Source organism: Lepidothrix coronata, unplaced genomic scaffold (assembly GCF_001604755.1).
Source record: "Lepidothrix coronata isolate B3197 unplaced genomic scaffold, Lepidothrix_coronata-1.0 Scaffold7, whole genome shotgun sequence".
Lineage (NCBI taxonomy): Eukaryota > Metazoa > Chordata > Aves > Passeriformes > Pipridae > Lepidothrix > Lepidothrix coronata.
The window spans coordinates 2,696,475-2,718,071 of record NW_016690187.1 but is presented as its reverse complement, the minus strand read 5'-3'; the positions used below and the strand labels follow the sequence as shown (position 1 = coordinate 2,718,071).

Here is a 21,597-nt window from a genome sequence, read left to right as displayed (position 1 = left end):
AGGCAACCAAAAAGTTGCTGATATGTATCCATCCACAATTCCTCCCCAGAATAACAATGAAGTTCAAATCCACATCTATCTCATGTTATTCCTAGAAAAAATAGGATATGAAATTCAAGACAGAAACTAATGCTAATCTTTGCTGTAACAACTCTTACCTTTTAATTTCCACAGATACACAGCTGCAAGAAACTTAGGTAGCATCAGAGAGGATTTAGAGTATTTTTTTAAAATAAAAATTTAACTAGTATACATTTGTAAACTAAGTGAGAGTTCCAAATGCAAATGAAGCATTCAAGAATGTTACCTGTATTTGTAACCCTCCTTGGAAGGTCTTTAAATTCACAAATCAATAAAAGGATTGTATGCATACATAGCAGTGATATTTTCATCTGCCAGACAAAGTATCATTCTAATAATGCTTTGGTTACTCTTCAGTTTCTTGTTTAGCAATCCTTATTGAAACTCTTGATTAGTAGGGGTAAATACAAATACCATATACCAGATAGAATATAAACAGATATTGTGGTATCATGTGTTATACATGGTTCATCTTGCCTTTTTTTTTAACAAATCAGAATGTATATACATGAAAATCTATGCAAAAAACAGAGAGAACATGAAAGTGTGGAATCAGATCAACTCCTACAGATTATTAAGAAAACAGATTGCAGTAAGCATATATTTTTTTATTTTTTTAATTGTTCTAATTCACAAGCTTGATTACTATCCTTTAAAGCTATGCAAGGCACAAAATAACATATGCTCCATGTAACTTCCAGTATTCTAATTCATATATGTAATATAAGCAAGCAAACAGTGATTGAAAATTGAAAATGAAGTAATCAACAAACCATAGAAATGAAAAAAAAAAGGAGTGGTCAAAAAGCTCTGGTAGGTAAGCAGAAGGAATAAATAATTTAAATCTTACTTCATATGAACTTTTAGTTCACCTTAATTTCATAATATTGAAACTTTGATGCATAATCCCTATAGACAGGAACTACCCTGGAACACCAAAGCCTTATTTGACTGTATATACACACAATGAAAGATGAGGGAATGCTGCTAACCAAATTTATGTACTATGTAATTTTCTGCCAAACAAAACAACTGTTCCCATGGCTATTCCAAAAGTTCCCTGTGTATTTTTTTTACTTACTGGCTTCTTCTTTAACTTTATCAATTTCTGCCATTAATGACACTTCTTTGTCTACGATGCTAAAAAAGGAAAAAAAAGAAAGAAAAAAACCATAATTTAATCCATGCTAGGATTCCATCAAAATCAAAAGCTGTAACTACACATACACTTCAGACCTTAATTATGGGCAGTTTTGAAATGGATAAGACTTAAAAAACTGAAACTGAAGAAACATCTAGGTAAGCTGACTACAAAAAGATTAGTGATGATCAGTGTATGCTGATTTACACAAACATCTCACTGGCTTGCTCACGTGTCTGCACAGATGTGGAAGTCACTTTGATTTACCTCTTCAGCACTGTCTCAGCACAGAAACCCTCAAATGACCAAGCAGTCTGTTTCCTAATTAAGCCACATACACCATTGCTGCTACCCAAGTTAATGCAGCACAATAATAAGAATAAAACACAATTAAAGATGTGTGGAAAGTGGTCCATCTCTTCCTTAAATAGAGATATTTTTGCAAAATATGTCAGGGCAAACAAGAAAATGGTTTGTGATGTAAACAAGCATTAGAGTACCTTCATATTAGAGGTCAGCTTCCTTGACCCCTTTTCTCTCCAGGACTGGGAAAGACTGGTTCAACTTTTACCTGGCTTTCCTAAAGGAATTGTGTGCTTCTCCTTTCACAAACCTCTGGTGCACAATCCCTGACAGTGCTTTTAAGCTGTCAAAGTACAAACTGATCAGGTGGGTCTGCTGAGAGCAGACAGTAGTTCTGGTAAATTAACATCATGAACCCAGAGACATTTTTCAGTAAGACAACACCACTGCAGAATGTTCTCCAGTGGACAGTGCTCTGGTGTGCCATTCCACTTTTCCCTCACTAGTTCCCCTCTTAAAGTTAAATTCACATTTAATAAACACCACCAATACTAATGTTTATGTTTGCATAAGTGAGTAAATGCAAGTAGCTTCTAGAGGGGAGAAATTGCAAAAAGTAGCTCAAATACCAGGAGTACATCTAGGCATGCACTCAAGGGAAGAGTGGAGTTCTCAACCCTTTTAGTAAAATCATCCTTAAACATAAGCTTTTGTATGCATTGAAGACACTGAGTTACATATGAACCAGCTTCTACTGAAGAAAGACATTATGGAAAATTCAAACTCAAAACATTTTTCTAGAACATCCTTTGCAAGAAAGGCAAGATCCTATAGAGTTCAGTGGGCAGTAAAGAAAGACAGAAGCCTTAAAGAGTAGAGAAGGACTGACAGGTCCTTAACTAAAACAGGGAAAGATTGGTGAGCAGGCAGCGTGGGGAACACAGGGCAAACACACAGCTGACAACCAAAAATTTACCAGCTAGAATGTGTTCAAGTGCCATGGCATGCTTCCTTGAAATCTTCACATAAATTAACCAAGCTCATACAGGAGCTTTGCAGCTCTGCAGAGTCCCACCCCTGGGTTCTCCCAGCCTACCATGTCACCTCTAGAGAAGGAGACCTTTACACTGCCTCTCAACAGCCAACAAGAGGGACAGAAGCAGGTTTTGGCTGATGGCAAAGAATGCAAGACAATAAAATTGCAGTGTAACACATTTTTGTTTCATACGTAGAAACAAGACCAAAAATATTGTTTTGGCCTGCCAGATCAATTTAGTGTGACGTACACACCAGAGGAAATAAAACAGCAGGGGTTTTTTACGGTAGAGCAAATCTTAGAACGAAAGGACACACTTGTTCCAGTTGGCACTCAATATTCTCCAGGCATAAGCATTAAACTTGAACTCCAAATAAGCAGGTGATGATTCCAGCTTGCTCATCTAAATAGTGATAGCTTTTCAGAATTAATCTATTTTCAATTAGCTTGTGTAACTACATGGTATAATAAACTTCCTTGGCTTTCACAGCAGGTGGCTGAAATGAGTCTTTTAAGTTCTTACCTATTTCTACCCTCCACAAAGAGAGTTCAATGGTCTTTAGTATTTTCCCTTAAATTAAAAGTCTGCATATTTTTGCTTTTTCTGTCTCTGTTACAAAAGTGCCTTGCCAGTGCACTACACACGTTATATAAACAAACTTTTGTCTGGAAAAAATATTCAATCAACAAAGTCACAACAGCAGAGCTCATCAGAAGTGTGTTTTAGTGCAGTTCATTCCATGACTGTCCTCTCTGAACTCTAACAGCAGATCCTTACTAAACTGCTTGGCCAATAGCATTTTATTTCGATGCCAAATAAAACCACTTTTAATACCAGAATGGGAACAAGGCCATAGCAGTCCTTTATCATATTTTATAGTCATATCTCTTCTGTTACTAGACAGAAAAAACGTTTGGTACCTTTGTCAACGTGAGACTAATTAATGCAATAAACTAAGTTTCTTTAACAGACAGATCTTCATGAGGTTTCCCTTCCCTGAAGACAATGCAGCTGCACTAATTTCTACCAGCCCACAGTATGCAATCTCTCTCTCTTTAAAGGAAAGGAACATACTAATTCTCATCTGGAAGTACACAACCACATTTCTCACCTTGGAATTCATAAATTACCATATGTCATATATAGGGAACGTCAATGTTTCCTTAGGAATTCCTAGGCCAATCAGTACTAGGAAATGTTATTTTTTTTCCTAGTTTGCATAAGAAATTATTAAGAAAATGGTGTATGAATCAATTTGAGTCCTTTCTAGTCACATAAAGCACTTCAGTGCAAAACTGAGCAAACAAGTCATCCAGCAAGAACTTGGCAAAGTTCTAAACAAATGAAAACCACAGACAGAAAGCTGAAAACTGACCTAGGAAAAAACCCACAAAACAAATATGAAGAAAAAACTAAGAGATATAGAAGGAGAAAGGACAAAAACACTGCGGAAAACTCAGTGGATCAAATCTTATCTCTCAGTCCTGCTAGGATCTTACCATTTTCACATAAAGCTCAGACAGCCCCTTAATGGGGCTCAGTATGGTGATCATGATCAGACCACAGCACTAGTGTTTTTGAGAACTTCTCAAAGCTCAGCTCATCAATGCCTCCTGGAATGCACTTTCTTTCAATGCTTCTTAGTGTCCACTTGACACCTAAATGTTGCCTCAAGCTGGTACACTCCAGTGTACAGCCTGCAGTCATTGCTGTGCTGTGGAGAACTGGGTACTGGGTGCTATAGGAACTTTCTGCACACTCAGGTATGACCAGATTTGAGCTCTAGCAGAGCAAGGATCAGAATGCATTTCAGATCTAAAGACACCTCAGGGAAAACATTCTGCTCATTCTTTCCTCTCTAGTTATGCTGTTTCTCTTAGGTCTTCTATAGATGTTAGGGACCAGGTTTAAAATCATGAACAGACTACTTTAGTTGATGTTTTGGAGAAGTCATAATCTTGTCAATTTTTTCTGATTATTCCAAGCACCAAAAATCTATTAGGCTTCAGCATGCCTTCTCCTTAACTTGAATATCAGCACTGAACATATTCCCATATACCATTTGAGACTCTTGTGACAAACACACCACTCAGCACCACTTCTCTCTCCGATTGTACCTGAATCCATGCCCTAATCATGAGTTCACAGGTTCCCCTGCTGTAGTAGACCAAATAATGGGACTGAAATCCCCTCTCCCATTGACCAGACTCAAGAGCAGATCTGAATCAAGTGAGTCTTGTACTCCATGACTGATGCTGGAGCCAAAATAGAGTAACACTACTACCTCTTTCTTTTCTGTCTCCCCTCACTACACCTCTCTCCCGAAAGGGCTGATTCTGTCCTTTTCTTACCCATCACTTTTGCAGGATCAGGACCTGGGTACCAAACTCTAGCTGCCAGCATCATAACACTGTTCACTGCAGGTGACGATCTGCAGTCTGGAGCACAGGATTTAGCAAATTTTGAGGTGGGAAGGGAGACAATTTTCTTGAAGGGACACAGCAAGGCAGAGGCTTAACGTAGAGGACACAGCCGTGCTTATGCTGTAGGGATATGAGACGCAGCAGGAGAAACAGCAGCTCTCTAGGAATCATTTTGCTTGATTCCGAAGGCAAGAACATAATTCTATTCCTGGTCAAATGGACAGTAGTCATGCCTTGGCCTTACACAGGCAGGCAGAATTCACACTAGTATACAATGGCTGAAGAGCTGCAAATGCCAAACTACAGTGAGTTGCTGGCACAGCAATGGTAGGGGTAAATTATGCTGACAGCTGCCTCATTTCACAATTTCATACTCAGAATAAATTCTGAATTTGTTCTGACATTAGTGGAAACAAATTAATCTTCCTCTAGTTTACTGCATGAAATTTAGTGTTTGCACAGTGAAAAAGAAAATACACTTTCAGTCAGCTGCAATACCTCAAAATCCCACTAAAATGATTAAAGTTATTAGTGCCTCTTCAGAAAAGCTGCATCAGATTGCCAGGCTGGCTGATTTATAGCTTTACTGATGAGAATCACAAGGGTTCCAGATGACCAGAATCTTCTCCTTCCTTCTGCCTCTTCCAGGCATTATTATAAATCTATTGTGCCTGAAGAGATGGGGAAATAAAAAGATCTAGCTGACATGGAGGCAAACATGCTGACACAGCTCACAAAGGTAAGCCCCAACTGCATAGCACAGAGCTTACTGATAAGTGTAACTACGAGTCCTTTCAAAACCCTGTTAACCCCCTCCAAATGCCAATTTTTAGCTTGTTCAATAAGCTTCACTCTCCCTTGAACCAGTTTTGTGCACAGTTTGAGAATGCCTGTTGTTTTGGAGACTCAGCAAGGCAGTGTCAGCTGTGGCACCTGAACAACTCCAGCAGGGCTCTTCATCTGGAAGGGGGAAAGAGATATTTTTCCATGGGCATCCTCTGGGGTCTGGTTCACCAGGAGAGCTGCTGCAACACTGAGGTACAATTGGAGCCCTTTTTTCAGGAGGGAGGGAGTTAGTTGTGGGACACCGCTGGAGTTTGACAGCTTAGGCTTCAAACACCCTTCTCCAGTGACATTGCTCTGTCAACACTTTGGAAAAGACTCCAGTAGCTCCTTAAAGTTGTGCAGATTGACAAGCTTCTGACAAACTCAAGCAAGTTTGAGGGATGTTAGTACTGTTACTGTCTCTGCTATATTTGAGCTGAGATTACAGGCAAATTCATGGGACAGTCCTGATAAGCTCCACATTGGTCTTTAAGTATTACGCGTTACTTCCTGCACAGATTTCCCTTCTGACATGAACATATTTGACCCACAAGCAGGGTGAAAAGACAACTGATAAGAACCTCTAAGTCAACTGTATATTTCACATAAGAATCTTGCACCTCAATCCCTGAACTGTCCCTGTCAAACTTTCAGCACAAGGAACTAGAATGATGTAATGAGATTGTAAATATAATGCCTGATCACCTGTAATGGATGATTACAAGCTTTACAGGATTACTGAGTAGCCATGCTACTTTGCAATTGGAGAAATTATACAAGTTTTCTTTATATTAATAAACCTGTAGGAAAAGCTGTTACATTATATATCTTGCAATGTTTCAGTAAATTATATTCTTCCAATATTAGCTCAATATTATTTAAATGTTCACAATGCTGGAAGGTTATTAATTGATCACCATAGTAGCATATGCACAATGTTTACACAGCAAGCATTGATCATTCTGATCACTAATACAGTGTGACAATAAGAAGATTAAAAAAAAGACATGATAAATCAATGTCACTGAAATCCTTCCCTCTGCAGTGTACCACCTAGTAGAACTGAAAATGCCCAAAGGCTTTTAGTTATTCAAGTTTATTTTGTGTTTATTTGTGTTATCTATCTTCACTAACATTGTTCTCTTTAGCAGCCAGCTCGCACAGTGGGGTCTGGTAAACCCACCATAATTAAAGGTCTATTTGCAATTTTCTTTTAAGACCTCTTTACAAACAACTAGAAATTTACTGCCTGATCAGAAAAACAAACATTTAAGCTGAAAACTGACATGGAAAATCTTTTCCAGAAAGAACATTTCTAAATTTTGTTTATTTGGAATTGAAGGCATCATCTTGGGATCTGGCAGCATCTTAACAATTTTGAGTATGAGCCGCACCATGGCTTGTTAGCATCCTGCAAATTTTCACGTAAATTTGTAAAGTATTTCTTTCCTATTTTAGTCTCAGTTTTGATCTGACTACTGAGGTATCTGAATACCTTACTGGTTTTATACATTTTATCCTAAGCACACTCTGGCAAGGCAGAAGATGGTTGTTGAGCTTTGCTATAGAGAAGAGGCAACTTTCCCAAAAGCACCTTGGAAAGAGGCCGCAAAGAGAGAAGAAGAGTCTGGTTCTTTGGTCTAATGTCTGTTGAAATTTTTCAAGGTAATTATTTCCTTCTTGTGTTTAGTTTATGTCTGACAACAATGACATGCACAAAAGCAACAGCCTACCTGCATGGCCCCAACAAACATGCGTTCTTGTATTGTACTGAGGATGACAAACACACCTATGAACAACTGGGAGGGAAGAGGGGAGACACAAGGCCATCAAGTACGAGCAACAGGTTAAGAGACTGTAATCCACTTCTGGATCTCACCTCTGTAATCTATTTTCGCAAATTTGGTAAAAAAATACAGAGGTGAAGCAAGGAACTGTAAAAGACAAAGGGGCCAGAAAGGGGACATTACGTATCTCATCGAAACCTAACTCCCCTCATTTCATGAACTCTGCTCCTTCTCTCCACTGATGCACAGCAGGGGTGATCCCAGACTGCTGGGAGGTCGTGAGAAGAGTGTAAGCACAAGCCCCTCTCCCAGTGCTGCAGCTCTGCAGGGAAGTACCTGGTCTGAGGCCAGAGCTGTTGGATCAGGTTCTCTCACATCCCCCAAGCAGCAGGGACAGGGCCCAGGGGTCTTGGTCAAAGCACTGGTCTTTCAAGGTACCTGAAAACCCAGCAGGGCCCAAGGACACCTAAATGCCAGGAGACTGTTTTTTCCTTCTCTGCACTGGCAAAGTTAAAGACTAGATTATGTGACTGATGGGCAAACAAATATCACAACAAACTGCAAGAGGACTTGAAAATCTGTACTTTAGAAGCATACGGACTACCAAAGTCACACAGAGAGAAAGCTCATAAGGAAGGATTCTGAAAATGCAGAGAGAAACAGCACAGGACGTCTGTTCAGTGTAAAGCAATACTAGTCCTGGCCTTTCCAGGCATCTGCCCATGCTCCAAACTACCACATCACTAACCCAAACAGTCAGGGCTATGGGCAACAGAAAACCATCATCTTTACATTTTGTCAAGTAGGGGTCCCAGAAAAGGGGTGACTGTGTTCACTCACTGCTCTGCAATGGTGACCACTGCTCACCACCCTGCACCAAGTTAGTACAGACACAGTTATTTTCTTTTAAATTACTTCTTCCCCTATTTAACCACTTCTCTGCTTTGACTTAGAAAATAATACTAAAACTGCTTAATTTTACCCAAACATGCAGCACATGCTTTCTAGTTGTTCCCTGAATCTATCTTAATATATTTTTAAATTGTTGGTACTGCCAAACTCCATCTTCCCAGCATTATGTCAGAATGAATTTTTTATCCAGCCTATGGTGGAGCATTCAAGTGCTTTTCTTCACTCCAAAAAATCAACTGTGTTGGTTTTCATGCTCTCTAAAAAGCACTGGACATAACAATGTGTTTGAGATGCAAAGAGTAGAGAAACTTGAATTTACGTGGTTCAGTTCTGCATTCAGTGTAATGAAACCTGGTTCCTACTATTTCTACAGACTATTTTCTGTTCATGGCAGACCATGTGGGCAAGTAGCAGATGTTTCCTTTTAGTTTTCCATATGACTGTGTGAATGCCCAATATGTGAAAATTATTTTCTGGCAAGGGGTCTTACGGGGAACTCTGGTTTCTTTTGTACTCTACACATTTCACTCAGATTTCCTGGGGCTCTCCTTTTATCCCTAGGATGGTTATTCAGTCTCTTGGTGGAAAAGTGAGAACACAATTATAGCATGCAGGTTTTAAGCTTGGCAACAAATGTCTCAAGTGCACTCTAGTGAGAGGGGAGTTCAATTAGCTTTTCTGACCTACCCCTGCAACTTAAGAACTATTTGGTAATCTTCTTTTCTGTGGTCTACACTACTGTGAGACACGGTTATGCTCTGACATATTTTACATTCAATATTAAGAGGAGCAGCTTATGTTCTCACTCACACAAAGGTATTCCTGAAAACCATACAGCAAAGTTGAATGCAATGAGGAGAAATGCTGGTTCAAGGAGTACTGTCAGGACAATTTTCCTCATAACTTTCAGGCACATGTGGGCTTTAGACACACAGCCCTTCAGCTTGCTTTGCTCAGTGCTCTCATAACCTTGGGAAAGCCATAGAAAGAAAAGCCATGTCATAGAAAGCCCAGCAAGAAGGGGTGACAACAGTGCCAGATCACAGCAGAAGCACAATCGACATGAGACTGAGAAAGACTTCTTGTGAGGCAAAGTGCCCTGCCTGGACCAGCCCATGGATTGTAAAATGCTCTGGTGCCTTCTGGCATGAAAAGCACTGTACAAAATCAAGTGATTTTGTTACCACCTATTCTGAGCACATGGAGAACTACTCCCGTTGGCAGGAACTTCTGGGAGGCTCTTTAAGAAAGGGAAAAGTGATCTCACTGCAGTGTTTTTAAATAAGCATCTTTCTGGGACTGTTATTTGCTCCATTTTGTTAAAAAGTTAAAACGGAAGCAAGCATTGCATTTTTTTCCCCAAGCTTTTACAGGTGTTCACAGCACATCTGCGCCCTAGCACTGCTTTTTTAGATTGTGGGAGGGTTTGCACTGTTTTGCCAGAGAGGTGACTTTTCAAATAGCAGCACAGTAGTGACTGAGCATGTTCAGGAATAACTTCCCTTCACTTGTTAGGTCAAGCTGTGAAATACTGAGCCAGAGAGGGACACGGATTTCCACTGACAACTATCACTCAACAGTTTCTGCTGCAAAAAAAGTAAAGTTTTTGTGAATCTTTCTGCTGAAGCTTTCAGGACACACATGCTATTCATTTATCTCCATAATAATGGTTTCATATACTGTCTGGAGATAGGAGGAAGATATATGATACTGTCTTTGCATACTTCATTCTTTCTGTGATCAGTAAAATAATGAAAATATTTTAAAAAATCAAAACAGACTATCAAAAAATTAAAAATATTACTGACTCTTGCAATTCAGTTTTGATTCTGACCTTGACTGTAAATGCAAGAAAGGACACAAAAACAGTCTTTTATCCTATTACCAAAGGAAGAAAAATAAACTCAAAAGAGACACCAAAGTAGTATGTGTTTCAGCATTCAGCTGCAATGCAAAATTAAAGCTTCTGACTTCATTCAGCTTCATTAAAACCCCTTAGGGGGTGACAGCGGTGTTAAGCTCCCATCTACGTTATGGTATTGAGCCCACTCAAATATTCCTGGCAGTTCTGAACATGGACAGCACTTAGTGGCTGTTCTATGTTTATCTGCTGTACATCTCAACCAGTCTGCACTCCAGCAGCAACTGGAGAAGAACTTGGAAAAAGCTTTGGAATCACTATCACAATGGAGACGTGATATCATGTCCTTGCTTTTGGTCACTCCACAGTCCTCTGGGAGCAACAGTTTAGCTGAATTGCTTAATTTTCCTTGATAGGCAAGTTGACTGTGTCACAGAGAATTCCTACACCCAAGAAGAGTGATAAATATGCAAGAGGCTGTGTGCTCATTTAATACTTTAATCCTCCTGCTACCACTAGTCATGTTTTGTTCAACTCTGAAGCAAGGAAATTGCCATGTAAATAACACACACTGAACCATCCAGCCCAGGAATATGATGTGTTCACTGTATGAGGTCTGAAGCTGTATGTATCAATGGTTCTGCTGATTTCTACACAAATCCAGTAAATCTACAGCAGTTGGCAGCAAGTTTTCCTAAACAAGGCACTGAAGACAGCTATGCCCATCTTTCTCAGCATTTAGGCCACAAAGTCATAGGAAATATCACAAAACTCTCTTTAATTTCAGCAAAGAAGGTGTAAAGTCATGCATTTTACTGTTTAAACCAAAATTCCCCTTCATTCATTTGAAGAAAAACCTAAATATTAGGTTTATGAGCTGCCAAAAGCAATATAGCCAGCACTGAGATTTCCATAAACATATGCTGACATTATACTGTCCTTGTTGCAATGTTATGCTACGTGCATGAAATTGCTTTGCAAGGCACAAATATTCAGAGCACAGATCTCTTACAGATCTATTCTAGAGCTTCTAGCTTCAATAATTTAGGCACTAAAGCTGGTAGGAGGCAAAATTAAATGAAGCCTATTCAAAAGTTTTCCAGGCTATTTTCATCATTAAGTACTTGCATTTACATACTCTTTTGGGGTAACTTTGTCTTTTCCTCTATTAAGTAACACATTTTAGCATAAGGCAATATACTTCAGTGTTTTTCAAGCTAAATCATGAATAATGAAGAATTTTAGTTCTGAATTTACTACCCCCTACATTTTTGAGTCCTATCAGAGTTCTAAGCCTGTTCCATGACCAGAACAATTGCTTAAAGACTGAATTAACTGTTACTGCCTGCAACCAATATGGGACACTATATATTTTCAATACTGCTACTAAAAAAAAAAAAAAAAAAAAGAGTGTGGACTATACAGCAAATGAGATCCAACTATGAGTTTACTCAGAGAAAAGGTCCCCTCTGAGAACTACCAAAAAAAGGTGCAAGGGGTTAATGAATTCAATTTTCATATTGCAGCAATCTAATTACTACATTCAAGTTGATAAGCAAACATCACTATACTGGGTCCAGAGCAACCCTGACAACATTATGCAGTTTAGTTCAACTGGTGATCACAGTTCGTGTTTGCTGGAGTACAGGGACTGAAACAAAGCTCCCCTTCCTTACAGTAAGTACATGGGCAGCTCAGCGAAACAGAATCTTCCCCAAAATTAGCTCAGTAGCACTTGGATTTTCTGCCCATACAGAAGTGGAGCCCCAGTGGCACTGAAGTCACTTCTGATGCATCATTGGAAACAATGAATACACCAGTAAAGTCCAGAGTTAAACTTCTTGCAATACTACAGCACTTAGATAAGATATGCTCACACAAATACTGACAAATACTGTGGATGAATTAAAGGGGAAAGGTTTTTGTATTCTTCTGTGATTTGTAACCAAGTGTTGCACATTTTAACGTGATTTCTTCTGTTTACTGCAACTGTCTAATACATAGGTTTTATATGACATCTATGCTTAACCAAGGCCAAGTAAAACTCAAAGCAGAAAATATTTTTCTATGACAAGAACATACAAAATATGCAACTTGCTACTACAGTAATTATTTCTCCTATAAATTTTCAAAAGGCATAGATATACACATTGAATATCACAAGTAATCAAAATTACAATGGAATAAATAGATTAAAGACATAAAAGCACGAAGAAAAAGAATGAACTAAAGATGAGAATTGGAAATGAAATGATGAATGGGAAAGTTAGAAGAAACTATGTGGGAAAGAAAAAAACAATGGTGGATAAGAACCAAAGATGATGGGATGTGAAGAGACAGTAAAGGACTGTCTGCCAAAGAAGATAAGATCAAAGAAACAGTATAGAAAGATGAGATTTAAAGAAGGTAAAAGAGACTTCAGAAAATCCTACAGACAGGATATTTAGAACTGCTTTCATTTGCTCAGGTATGCTGCCACTGGACTTGATACAAAAGAATTAGGTCAAGATGGATCATTTAGGGCAAAAAAACCCAGTGATTTTTTTTGAAGAACTTTATGTATGCAAGCAACCACACACTTATGCATATATTACTTCCTGGTTGGTGAGGAGTGTCACTTAATGGCACCATGTATTTGTTTTTTTGCAATCAAATGCTGCAAGCAAAGAGGGTGTAAGTGACCCCTCCCCACTAACGCCAGTGCCCTAATTAGCCCCTTTTCTCGGGTGGTGCTGATGGATCTCTGAAGTTGATTTACCTACCAGCTGTGCAATTCTGCAAAAGCAGCTTTGATCTTCTTCACTGAATTATCCACTTCCTCTTTGATCATCACACGGTATCTGGTTAGAGAAACAGTGCAACGCTGCAAGTCTTTTACTGATTTTTCAATGTTTGGCCCTAAAATAGAAAATCAAAATTGCAAAAGAGTCAGAAAGCTGGCTTTGGCTTTTCTGAATGAGGGGGCAGGAATAGTTCAAAGTGTTATTTGCCCAGATTAGGATGAAGTGGTTATCCTCCTGAAGTCCATAAATCCAACTATTCCATAGTCCTTCCCTGGTGCTCTTCAGTTTCTAAACGCTTGCTCAAATTCATCACCCAAAACAAATAAATATTATAAAGGCACTATTAGTTAGAATTACTTATTTCAAATTTCATTTAATATAATGTTAAATAGCCCATAAATTGTTCTACTCATTTTTGTTATGCTGAACATGATTCTGCTCTCACTTTCCAACACATCATCCTCACATATGTGAATTCCCATTTTTTTGCCTAGAGGCCTCAGCTCTCTTACCACGTCAGAACATAGCAACCAGAGATCCAATTTACCTCTTTTTTTAACTGAATCATCTGTCTTTGTTTCAAGTTGGGTTGTAGCATTGGATGATTTAACTGAGGAAGATTTTGACTTTGGCCTGCCTAGGTTACACTGGAGTTGAACTGATGACTGAGGAGGCTCATGCTGTTCTACTCCATTCATATTCTTTGGGCTTAATTCCACAGATAATCTCTGGCATTCTCGTTCTCTGTCTGCAAGAAAACATTAAGGATGAAAACAGGGAGTTATAAGATTAGGAAAGATATGAAGCCTTATTGTTAGGGCAGAATGACTTTATGCCTAAACACTGGAAAAATCAAAGGTGTTTTCACTGGCACACATTCCACAGGACCTCAGACAGCCATCACAACAATGAAATTGTTTTGGTTATTAAACACTAATTGGAACACTTCTATGTTTCAACAGTCTAAAAAAGAAAAACTCATTTAAAAAAATCAACTCTTTCATGCTGATATGAAAAAATACCTCATAACATAAAAAGTAAACTATCAATTATAATTTTAGCCTGAATATTTGAGAATAGAACTAGAGAGGAAGTCTGCTATGGAAAGCAGGAGACTTTAATGTTGATATATATATATATTTATATATCTCTATATCTCACATACCAAAAAACGTTCCTCATTTTATCAGAATTTTAAAAGCACAGATTAAACATTTCTACCTGAAATACTTACCTTGCCTGATTAAAGATTTCTATCAAAAGCAGCTGCTAAGAGGAACTAAGCAGGAAATGAAACTATATCAAAGATTAGGTTCCTGGGTTCAACAGCTTCAGAGGGATATGATAACGATGCCTGAGCCTATTTGGCTGCCACAAGATGACCTGGTTTCCTCTTTCCAACACTCCAAAAGGATTCAAGATATCAGTATCATGACAAGAGACAAGCAGCCCAAGAATGACTATGAAAACTGAAAGGTGACGCCAGCTATTACTGCCACTGTGAATTTTACTTAAGGAAACAAGCATAGAAAATGATTTGTTGTGTTAACTCTCTAATCTTCGTATTCACTTTGATGAATGAATGATAGTTTGTTCTGAAGTTGCTCTTTATGCATCACTTTACTCAGCTGATGGTGTGTGGCGTCTGGAGAAAAGGGGCTTGTCAGATTAACAGCTGGATTACAGCCCATGGAGTGAGATTTACACTGAGGGTTACCACATGGATAGCTGCAGCCTACCAGCTAGTGACTTCTTTGTCCTGGCTGGGCATTAGGATAGGTGTAAAGTATATCTTAGTTTTCATGGCAATCACATAACACCAGAGGAACAAGAGGAACATCAGTGCTCACATTTTAAACCAGCTTTTGTTTAAGGGCTTTAAAAGGTGAGTCTGAAATCAGAAAAGGTATCTTACATAAAACAGTAAGAAAACAGTGAAAGAAGTTAAAGAAACCTGTGAATCTGTGCAAGCAAGAAACATCAGTAACGCAGCACTCTGAGCATGCCAAAAGGTTCATGGCAGGTACTAGTCTCACACATAGTGAGGAACTTCTGAGATCTCACACTAATGCAGATAGCTTTGATCTATAAAGAACATTCTTTCTACTGTCAGTTAAGGCTGGCCTTGCTAAATAGCTCTAACAGATAGTTAGAAACAAGCAGACTACCAGCTAACCTACAGAGAAAGGCCAGGGCTATTGGGTTCTGTCCCGAAGATTAGATCTTCTGGAATTTGTTGTTTAAGTGCAAAATTGTTTTAACTAAATTTAATTAGCAGCTTCGGTACACTTGTCAAGACAAATAACAAATTTGACAGCTTTTTGCCTAAAGAAACTCATCTACAACAACGATACTCTAAAAACTTTTCAATCATCTTTTGTCTGCAATATACTTTGACAAACTGTTTCTTGCAAAATGACACATGAGCGACGTTAAAACCCATCAGCCAGATGACCAACATGGACTAGCAAGCAATGATTTGGTATGCTGCAACTAGACTTCCAAATCTGACTGAAGACAATCAACAGAATGAAAAATACCTTAAGAAAGTCTGCATCAAATCTCCGAAGACTTGGGCCAGCTAAGAAACATGTGTAACAAAATCTAGGGACAAAGTCTCTTTCAAATACTTGAAAGAGAAATCAAAGGTTTGGCTAATAGTAGCTACAAGTCAACTGCTGCACGGTTCAGTACACGGAAGTTTGGAACTTCAGCACTAGTCTAACGTGTGACATCCGCTCTATTAACAGTCAAGTATTACCACACCTGCCAGTAAATAAACTTGCTTTGAAATCTGCTGAGCTGCCATCTTCAAAATGAGTGGTTTATCTTTTTACAACAGCTTGCAGTTCAATACCTTTTAAATCAAGTGAACCTCATAGACTGGCTGAAAGAAGAAAAAAACCCACACCTCCTGAGATATAAGCAGGAAGTCAGAAAGATTCACTCAAAAACTTCCTATGTGAAAAAAATAATTTCAAAAAGTAGGAAAGAGATCAGTATCTGATCTGTATCTGGTTTTACCCAGGTCCCGACAAGTGACAGCATGGCAAGGCAGCATTAAATATCCTTCCAGTGCAATTCAACACACCTTCTTTACAAGGGAATGTACAGAAATATGTACAACAAAATACTTCTAAGAAAGATGGAATAATGGCAAGAAACAAGCAGACCTGAACTAAAGGCAATAGCCACATGGTCTCCTCTATCATTTTCTAGCATAGGACACATTATGGAGACACACTCACTATGCTGCATCCTCCCTTCTGGTTCCTGAAGTTCCTTCCAAGCAGCCACGACTTTATTGCTCTGAAAGACCTGATCTTACAAACTGAGAGTTGGTATAGGCAAAGCTTCAACCTCATGTTCCTCATGGGGAGGAAAGTATTAAGGGACTGTGAACAGACACCTGACTGTGATCCTTCTAATCTGTGAACTGTCTGAAGGTGATGGTGAAATGACTACAGTAACATTAATTTGATACAGAAGGAACCAAAACAAACAAGCCAGACAAGGACAATACAAAGGAGGTTTCAACACAAGAGGGAGCAATATGAAACTGGTGTACTTTGGACTCACTTCAGCATTTCAAACTGCTTTAGAAGAGTCTATACGACTTGCTCAGAAACCACAAGGGCACAGATGCTGGCCCCTGAAGGATCCTGATCACCTTTCTACTCTATTTAGTTCCATGTATTTCAGCACAAATGTAACAATATGTACATAGGTGGCTTTTGACCTCAAGGAAGTACCTATTACACTGGCTGTGAAGAAAAGAATTCTAGTACAATTGAAAGTAAAGAAGAAATTCTTTCCTTCTCTCTATTATACAATTTGCCAGGAACTTATTTTACTATGCAAGAAAAATCTGAATATTAAAGATTCAGATTTTCCTTTCTCTCTCTTTCCTTTCTTTTCTGCCATTTTTTTAAAATCTCTCTCTCCCTCTTGTTTTTGAAACAGAGGATATATATAAAAGTTGAAAAAATCATAAAGCTATGGTCATATCTCATTTGTCACCTGCAAAAGCAAAGAAAAATTTCAAGATACCTTTTGCCCCTTATATGTACAACTAACTCTTCACTGTATCATGTCAAAGAGAAAAAAAACAGGACTCGATCCCAGTGACAGAAAAAGATCACTAACAGCATGGGTACTCTTCTTGCATTCAGGTCTTTTACCCCCTAGAAAATGCTCCTCATGCACAGACAATTCAGTTTATGTACTTTATTCATGCATGTATCATTTCAAAAAATGCCACTCTAAGAAGTTTCCTTCTTGCAGAATAAGTGGCAAGAATGCTTTTAGTATTATGGAAATGCAGAGTCTTCTGGCTTATGAAATATTTTATCTGAAGTGGGAGTCTTTAGCAAGGGCAGGAAGTGTATCTCTGATCCTTGATTTCTTGGTAAGTAGTTTTGTTTGCTTGCTATAGGTTGCAGAGTTTTCATTTAATTGACCAGAAGTTGGGACCATCAAAGCAGCCGAGAATTCATTTCGGGACAATTATACATTTGGCACATTCCTTTAAAATGAGATTCAAGAGCTGTATTTGCAACCATGGAAAAAGTGATTTCAAGGAAAGTTCTTTTAATAGTCTCAAATACTGCTTAAGACACAGGAAGAAAATACTAACAGCAGCAATAATCCAGGGCTGTCAGATGTCCGAAATGTGAAGAGCTGAAAAACCACTACCAATACTGACAGCAATTTATTATGAGCTTTATGAACTTGTAGGCAAAAGCTTTCACAGAGCTTCTCCCCCAGAGGAGCGAGTTTTTTTTCACTGATGTTGCTATAATCATAACTCTGCATCTACTGTGACCCAGGAGAGAAGAACTGTGTTACTGTTCCCCCCCCGTTTCAGAAGTGGTTCCTAGACCCCAGCATGTCATGTACTAAGAGGCCCTCCCTTCCCTGTTAGGGACAGCCAGTGTAGATCTACTGTGACTAGCCTATTCAGGGAAGATGAGGAAAAGAAAAATGGACTAGTTTGGACTGAGCAATAAAGAAATCCAGTAATACGCCATGAGCTCATAATGCTCAGATATCTTTGCTCCCTATGAGGGACTTAATCCTTCTGTTAACCACTTGACACTCAAGCCATTTTCTAACCCTGCATTCTTATGTATTTCTACCTGTAATACTCTGTATCAGCTGGGCCCCTAATTACAGTTTGATTCTTTTGTGTCTAAGTAAAAAACCACATTTTGCAAGGTGAAGAGTGCCCAGATATAGATCCATTTGCATGACTTTAATAGCTATGAGCATTATTTTGCACAAACGCATCTCTCCAACATATTATTCTACTTCAAGGCAATAAAAATACCATGATCTTTATGTAAATGGAGGCTTGGCTATTGCCACTTAAAAACGTGCCCTCTGTCAGATGAGCTGACCTCTGATTTCTGGACAGTCCAGTGCCGATCCTACAAATCCTGAGCCTTTGTTCTCCAGAGAAGTGGTTTCCAGTTTCTGATTGGCAGAACCACGGCAAGAGTTGTCCTTAGAGCATCCGTTCATATGACAGTCATGTATTCCCTGGGGCTCTTGAGATGCCTTCTCAGGTCCATTCTTGTTTTTAGGATCTTTATTGCCTTGATGCTGTTTAGATTTGCTTCTTTTTCTCCTATTGTTCTAAATGGAGAAATATGGCAACAACAGAGACATCATTCAATGTAAATCATACAAATTCAAAATACAATCAGTAAACTGTCCACAATCCTAAAATGCCATAAAAGTGACACTGGTGTAATGCAATTTACAGGCCATGATGTGCTATACAATACATTGTACTGGTTCATCTGAATATATAAACTGTTTCAAATAAAACCTGAAGCCCCCAACTTAATTTTCCCTGCCCTTCCACACAAAATACCTGCATTGTAAAATGGTAACAGAGCCTCTGTTAAGATGCTGCTCAAAATGTTTTGCACTTAGAACAAGCAGTTCCTAACCATTCAGGGAACATCCACACAGTAATACGAACAAAACCCTAAAGCATCGCTTTGATCAGGTAGACAATGGTCATGGACATAGGTTGGTCACTGCTACTGTAGCTCTTCCAACCATAAAGAGGAGCCTCACAGGCTCACAGTGACTCACAGGGCAGCCTTCTGCTACAGTTACAGCTTGGAGATACTTCAAGTGTCATATCTGGGATATGATCTTCATGCTTCTGTATCTGACTTGATAATGTTCCTAATGCATGACTCTTAACAGAAGACTTCTATGCACAAGTTATTTTTACACCTGGCAGCAAAAATTCAAACAATATAAGTGGCTGTGACTATCCAGGATACAGTTGCTCATTTGAAGTGTTTCTGCACATGGGCTGTTTTGGGATTTGTTCTGTATTTGTCCAGGGTCTGGCTCCCACACACATGTACACACGTGGGCTGTCCCAGAAACCCTCTCAGAACACTTGGGCTTAGCAAGACAGTGACAGATGAATAGGATTAAAAATAGTACACACATTTGCTTTCAAGTACTCTGTTTACACATGTGAATGAAGTCACCTATGCCAGAAAAGGCAAAATACTGGCCAAAATAAAAGCACTACATTCAAGTACAAACAGATCTAAATGCCTTGATGCTCAAGAGCAAGTTCTTACCTTCTTTTTCCCTGTCATATTCCATTCCTTTAGAACCTGAGTTGCACTGCCTAGAGAAAGGAAAGATAAAACATTTGAAGAAAAGTTCAGCTATAAAAAAGAAGCGTGTTCAGGAACAGTTTCTAGTCTCCTAGCTGAGCAGCATTTCCATTTGTTGCGAATTCTATTATATGGGGAGAACAAAATAGGTACTGATGCCTTTTTCCTCCTTAGTTACCTGTTTTGATTGCACTACATACAGTGGATGGTCCACTTGGCACTACTGGTTTTTTGTGGACTTCATTTCACAAATGATTAAGTGTGGGTGTACCTTAAAGCATTAGCATAAGCCTCAGAAAAATCAACACTCAAATCTCTTGCCTGAAAAGGGAAGTATCTCAGCACCTTAGTGTAAACACTGAGTACAAATCAGATAGTCCATCCTGACTCTAGAGCATTTAAAACTTTAAAAAACTCTTGGCATTTTTATCATATATTTTCTATGTGTTACCTGTCGCATTCAGAAGACATAAGAACACAAAAAATAAAGACTTAATTAGCATCCAAAAGAGTAATTTTGTGGACTCCTGCATAAATTCTGCATTGCACAAACGCAGTAAACTTAGACTCAGTAGAAAAAAAAAAGTCAAAATTTGTGTTGAAAAATATTTACAATTTCGTATACTTGAAATTCTGTCTGTCAGCCATAATGAGCTGATCAGACAAATTTATGGAACAAAGCAAGCAGAGCCTTGGTTAGACCAGTGCCAGCTGCCACGTTAGAAGAAAACTGTTCTCCTTCTGGTTAACATCATTATTTTTTTCTCCTGGACCATAATGCTGAAAATAGATGCTCATGGTAAGCATGCAGTCTGAATCGTCATCCAAATTACTAAGGCACTATCTTTTTAATCACAATCAGATCAAAGGGCTTCTGCTTGAATTTTAAGCACTGTACAAATCTAGTAAGTACTCATTTATTATCCTTTTCAAATGGATTTCATATCCAGACATTCTTCTCACTCCTTTCAGTGAACTCTTGATATCAAGAAGAATTGCTGTTTTCAGACTACCATGAGTCATCAATTTGTATTCAGCCAAAGATGTGTGAGGTTTTCAGATGTACCAAAATTATTTTTCTATCACGATAAAGCAGGTCCAAGATTATCTGGTAAGACTGTCACACACATTAGGAAAGATTATGTATATTGCTAGCAGTGCTAAGCCTAATTTGTTAAAAAATGTGTATGGAATCCATCAAAGCCATGTTTTGTTTCCTAGATGGCATAGCAATGCAGATACAAGGCTAAGAAAACTTCTGTTTTGTGTATAACTATATACATACCTATATTTAGTGACACACATACAGACTTATGCACATGTAAGTACAATCCCCTCTCCTGAAGGTTTGCTATCTTTTGACAGGTGTTGTGTTTCATTATGAAGAAATAAACCCTAACATTTGCTGCCCATTTTACTCTGTGCTGCTGAAAGTATGTGATTTCACGTGACAGCTTTGTTAACTGTTTTCACAGTATAAACCAACACCCTTCTTGTGTGGGCTGGTGGTGTCTTTGCTTTGCTTCCCTCAGCTTCCCTGTGAATTCTGTGCATGGCGAGGGTTATTTTAAGGATTCTCCCAACTAAACTCCATTTCTTCCTGTTAGGAAATGCACTAACTGTCCAAGTCCCAAAGCCCTCATTTGAACTCATCATTATAATTTGTTGAACACATCTACAAAGCAGCTGATCAGACCTTCTGATTATGCTTAATTAGGTAAACACTAGCATAGCAAATAAAACATTTGAACCCTCTTTCATTTAAATAAAATTTCACATATAGAAGTAAAT

General features: G+C 38.6%; 1 protein-coding gene across 6 annotated transcripts in view; it reads right to left on the bottom strand.

The window, feature by feature from the left end:
• SPATS2L (spermatogenesis associated serine rich 2 like) overlaps positions 1 to 21,597 on the bottom strand; it is an 83,375-nt gene that overhangs the window by 9,500 nt on the left and 52,278 nt on the right. For all 6 annotated transcript variants that reach the window (XM_017836219.1, XM_017836203.1, XM_017836239.1 and 3 more), the window contains 5 exons: positions 19,768 to 19,817; positions 18,553 to 18,790; positions 13,701 to 13,901; positions 13,133 to 13,268; positions 1,163 to 1,221 (listed from right to left, as the gene is read on the bottom strand). In XM_017836219.1, the coding sequence (XP_017691708.1) occupies positions 1,163 to 1,221; positions 13,133 to 13,268; positions 13,701 to 13,901; positions 18,553 to 18,790; positions 19,768 to 19,817 (684 nt within the window). The remainder of the gene's footprint in view (positions 1 to 1,162; positions 1,222 to 13,132; positions 13,269 to 13,700; positions 13,902 to 18,552; positions 18,791 to 19,767; positions 19,818 to 21,597) is intronic.